Here is a 5,289-nt window from a genome sequence, read left to right on the forward strand (position 1 = left end):
ACAGGGGACTGTGCTGGTGGAGATTTGTCTTTATAATTTCTAGGTTCTGGATGCCATGTTAGGCTTCCTATGTGTATAGGAATTTGGTCATTCTCAGATTTCTGACGGGGTTGAAGACTGATTATAGTCTCATAGCCTATCAGGCTGTTTAACTCTGAAAATACATCTACAGATAGTATACAGGCTAGCCAAGATATGATATAGATTTTAAGCCTTTCTTAAGCTGGAATGGATAACTAAATGTTCTGTTTAACTGATAGTAGTGTTGGACTGGGTGTTAGACATATTTTATTCTTTTAATTACAAAATGATAGTAGTTGTGCTCAGCTTATAGATGAGAGCAATGTTTTTTTATATTAGACAAAAAGGGTGAAATGTGGGATGATGTCACTGGTGAGGCAGGTACAAGCTAGAAGGAGGCTTGTCATTGGACAAGACGGAAGGATGTGTGGGAGAAACATTTGAAGGAAGAGGAGGAGACAGGAGGGAGAGGGAGAGAAGCTGTGGCAAGACAATGTGGCAGGTGGCATTAAGATTCCTTGCTGTAACTTTTTTTTTTTTTTTTATACTAAAAGAATAAAGATTTTTATTAAGCATTGTAAGTTGCATTCAATAGCCTCTGGATACGCCACACCACAATCCATCAACAGTCAATCAGACCCAACAGCAGTTCATTCTTCACAATCCATGAGTTAGGGCGGAAGTCCCTTCAACTTACAGTAAGATCCTACTTAGCTCTCGCGGGCAGGGGTTGGGGAGTTACACCTCATTTCTGATCACTAATGTGATGAAGAGCATCGGAAGTATATGAAACGTAAGAAGTGATTCTGATTCAAAGTACATTGTTTGGAAACAATAACAAAACATCAAAATGATAGAAGTATACCTGCTTCTACTAAATTCCTGATGGGAACTTCTCAAGAACAAGCAATTTGTTTCCTGCTACAGAAGGGGAGGGGGTGTTTGTTTTTTAAGATCATAGGGGGTTCTTCTTTACAGAATTTCATATTTGGCTAATATGAATATGAAGGCATAAACAGCAACAGAGAACAATCCTGCAACAGCAGTGAGTACACCAGGGTAATGTTGATACTCCAAACGGCTAGGTCATTTTGGGGGGTTTAGAATAAATGCAACAGAGGTCAATAATCACAAAGTTTTGGGGTTAGAGCAAGATCAGTCAATGACTAAACAGAGTTAACATCCTCATAGGACTATTACTGATTATTAGCATTTCGTTTTGCAAATGGGCACGTACTGGTAAGAATGGAAGAAAAGACAATAACATGCATAATATTAACTACACACTTTAAAAATTATGAACCATGCAGAAGTTTAGCTCAAGTAGTAGCACTAATGGTCTACGTCCGATTCAAAACCACGTAGCTCACTGATCACAGGTGCATGGTATTAGTCACGAGGTTTCAGAACACATTGTGTTGACTTTGAAAGGTCATTTGCATCTTCTATGATTTCAACTTTATCTCCATTGAACTTGCTTGTAAAGTATGTATGATGTACTGTGTATTCAAAATCAGCACAACAGCAGTTTACTCTATAATTTTTTAGTTTCGATAGTTGCACTTTTTTAACACAAAAGAACCACATCAACAGTGATGAAATTTAAGTAAGAAAGAAAAACTGTGGTTGTGCCTTATTTCTTTCATAATCATAAATCAAAGCCTTAAAACAAAGCTTCATTGTGAAACAGTAATGCAAAAATCAAATATAATGGCATACATATGGTGCCAAATGCTAAAAATTATATTTTAAGCTATATATACTTAAACACTGCCAAAATTTGTTTTCTTTATAGTTCAAGAAACACAACTGTAGGCTTTTGTCGTCGTAACCAGTTTAAACTTTGTGTGCTTCATTTTTAAGTGCGGGAGTCAAATGCTCTTCATTTTCTCTCTCTCGGTTTGTTTTATTGTAGCATTTTGACTACAACTGGTTAAAACTAAAAAAAAAATGTGTTGTTTAAATCTCTGATATCAAAGAGGGATCTGAATTTCCACAGTCCTCATTTTCTCTTACGGAAAGGACAAAATGTACATAACTGCAGGCTCTCTTTTCTCCAGATATTCCTGAATCCTTACCCTTCCAGCATCCTTCACCCTCTATAAAAATAAGTTCACTCTTCTTTATTTAAGACAGCTGCCTCCAGAGCAGCCTCCCTGCGGCAGGCGCTGTCTGTACTTAGTGCATTTAAGTGAGGATTTGTATTGCACGTTTTAGAGTCATTGTTCAAGGCACTTTCAGAGTGGCTGGGGGCCCTGGTGTCAGCCGTGCTCCCATTAAGTTGGGGCACTGGCTTCTCCTCGGCCATCACTCCGTTTTCAGCCAGGGACCCTTCTGAGGACACAGCAGAGGACTTGGATTCCCCAGATTTCGATTTCAGTTCTTTGGCCACTTCTTCTGCTGAAGCAGCATAAGGAGGTCTGCCCTGAATTGCTCCCTGGCTTTTATAGCCTCTGCCGTAGTACCTTCCACCTCTTCCAAACGTTCTAATCACAGGAGTGGAAATAACACCCCTTGGACGCCCTCTTGCTGGTCCTCCCACAGACACCACCTGCAGAGGGAAGGGCCCTCGGCCCCCACGGCCCCGCCTGCTCCCAGCCCAGTGGCCGACCACCGTGCCAGCTATTTCTAGCTTCCCTCCCTGAGAAGGAATAGGTTGGACTCCGCCCTGGGACTTGCTAGTCCTGTTGCTGTCACTGCCTGAGAAGGCTCCACAGTGTCCCGATGCTGCTGTCACCCGGAAGGCACGGTAAGGGCCTGTTGCTACAGTTTCCCCATAATGGCCTCCAAAGCCACAGACTCCTGCAAAGCCCCTGCCCCTGCCCTGTGAGGGTGGGACCGGCCCAAAGTGCCGAGGATATACAGAAGCTGGGTAGAAGGGCAGAGCAGGAGGTGGTGGGAAAGGGAGTGGGTGGTTTTGCCGGGAGAAGTTGAGCCCCTCCAGGATACTCTGGCGCATCTTTTCAACCTTGGCATCCTCGCTGTAACTTAACAGGTTGTTATGAATGTTTTTAAGGGATGGATGTGTATTGGGCTTTGTATGTTTAGGTGTGCAATTATATCTTATCAATTGGGCAAAAGGTTAGCCTGTTGTGGGTTCTTTCATGTAGTGATTTAAGTGTAGGAAAATATGCAGCAGCTAGAGAGTCTGGACCCTTACAGAATTGGGATGTGAGCTTCTGGAATGGAAACCTGCCTTGGGAAGTAGATAGGTAGAGAGATTGCTGCCAGGCTCAGAGAGAGGCCTTTGGCAGTGTGATAGGGAATGGAGCAAAGCGGGTCAGAGGCTTTGATGACCGAGAATTAAGATATCCAGCAGATATCTTGGGGCACTCTGGTGTAGACCTAGTGGGGATAAAACACAGCCCTGTATACTTTTGTATATATTTACAACAACCGATGGTGAACTAATGTGATGGGCAAGAATCCACCAGCAATCCTAAGAGGTGAGAAAACGTTTTATTTTCTAAGTAAGAGGAGGCCAGCGCCATCGTCTGTCATGTGATATCTCAAGTATGGGAATTTAAAAAATCAAACAAACAAACAAACAAAAAAAAACGGGTAGCAGCCTTGGCTGGCAGGCTGTAGGTCCCCTGCTGTGTGATAAGTAATGGCAGATCAGAGAGTTATAGATTAAAAGCCGCTTTTTAAAGAAGGTTGTTTAGAAATATTTTCAGGATACTCATATACCTTTTAATGTGGGCTCCACGGGAGTTTTGGGTAGAAATTCTAGTTAGACAAGCTACCTGTTAATGACAGGTGTTGTTAAAAGTGTGATTAAGTTCATTTTTAGAAAGAAGAGAGTAAAGAGATTATTTGAATCACGTGGGGATTTTCATCCATGGTTCAGAACTTAGGGAAAATTAGTCACGAACTCCAAGAAGAGAGTTGTGATAAATGTCTATAACACTAGGCAGAGTGAATAAAGACATGTATTATAGAAGTTATTAAGGTTAAATCAAAATCTGTGGCTCCAGGTAGAGAGCTCAACAGATGGATATAATCTGGGATAAAGTCCTGACTTTTAAGTTGCTTATTGGTATTAGAATTGACATAAGGTGTTTAAGTTTGTTTTAAGGAGAGTAAAGAGGTTACCTGAATCACGTGGGGATTTTCATCCATGGTTCAGGACTTAGATAGGGAAAATTTAGTCAGTGACTCCAAGTAGAGTATTGTGATGTTTACAAGTTATTAAGGTTAAGTAAAAATCTGTGGTGCTGGGTAGAGAGTTTAACACATGGATTTATTTTGGGCTAAAGCCCTGGTTTGATACATTGCTTATTGGTATTAGAATCGATAGAAGGTTTTTAGTTTGTTCTATGAATTACCCTGCGCTAAAGCCCATATGACTCCTTAATGCTGGCTAGCGAGGGTTTGTGGTTACTTTTGATATTTACCACAACAGGAAGCTCAGATTCTCTTAACGTGGGCTCCACGGGAATGTTGCATTCATTTCCTGATATCATAGAGTACACAGACTATCAGGCTCATTGTTGAGCTTACTTCCATTTTAAAAAAATTGTTTAATATTCATAATGGGTGTGACTTTGAGTTTTATGATTATATTGTTAGTCTGGGAGAGAGTGCAAGATCCAAGCTTTTCTGGTTACAGATTAAGAAACACAGTACATTGGGAGAAATATTTTGCTTTGTGTTTTGAAAAAGTATGATTAGGCTCTGGAAACCACACAGAAGCCATACTGATCAGATTTGATAGAGTTAGACCGCCTGTAAGTTGTCTCGAGGGTGGCATTTTACAGAGTGTGCCTACTTGGATTCCTGGTCTCAAGGACTTTCAGCTGGGTCCAGTCAGGACACATCCTGCTAGGGCATTTGCATCATTCTTCCTTACCCCCTACCCCCAAGGAAATCTCAACGCCCATGTACAGCTTGAAGAAGTTATGGAGGAGTCGTCGCCCCAATTCCCAGGACTTTTTGGTGGCTGAAAGTAGTTATTCTAAAGTTGTTTTTGTGAGGAATTTAAAATTGGTTGTAATTTAACAGGGAGGAATTAGGTAGATTGATTTGTACAGTCACAATCTCATTTGGTAACTAAGCTAAAATCATATCTTTGCTTTGGTATAGAATTTATTTGTCAAAAACGTTTAAGAGTACAAGGTTTAGAGCCAGTCCTTCTGGGACGTCATTACAAACTTCTGAGTGGATTACACATGTGAGTTAAGGGCCAACGAGCAAATTCATGGCTCTGACTTTGTGAGAGTACTTTCAAGATAATCTTAAGACATAAAGACAACAATCCAGATTGTC

At 41.0% G+C, this 5,289-nt stretch overlaps 1 protein-coding gene across 1 annotated transcript; it reads right to left on the minus strand.

Annotated features, from left to right (window-relative positions):
• Positions 1-549: 549 nt before the first annotated feature.
• On the minus strand, positions 550-2,994 carry LOC116905867 (constitutive coactivator of PPAR-gamma-like protein 1). Its single transcript, XM_032908856.1, has one exon. It carries the CDS (start codon positions 2,978-2,980, stop codon positions 2,135-2,137), a length of 846 nt encoding a protein of 281 aa, XP_032764747.1. The 5' UTR covers positions 2,981-2,994; the 3' UTR covers positions 550-2,134.
• Positions 2,995-5,289: the final 2,295 nt, after the last annotated feature.

Source organism: Rattus rattus, chromosome 7, assembly GCF_011064425.1.
Source record: "Rattus rattus isolate New Zealand chromosome 7, Rrattus_CSIRO_v1, whole genome shotgun sequence".
NCBI classification, from domain to species: Eukaryota; Metazoa; Chordata; class Mammalia; order Rodentia; family Muridae; genus Rattus; species Rattus rattus.

Excerpts from the sequence above, each read along its gene's own strand:
- LOC116905867 (XM_032908856.1), bottom strand. The coding sequence starts at position 2,980 with ATGCGCCAGAGTATCCTGGAGGGGCTCAACTTCTCCCGGCAAAACCAC.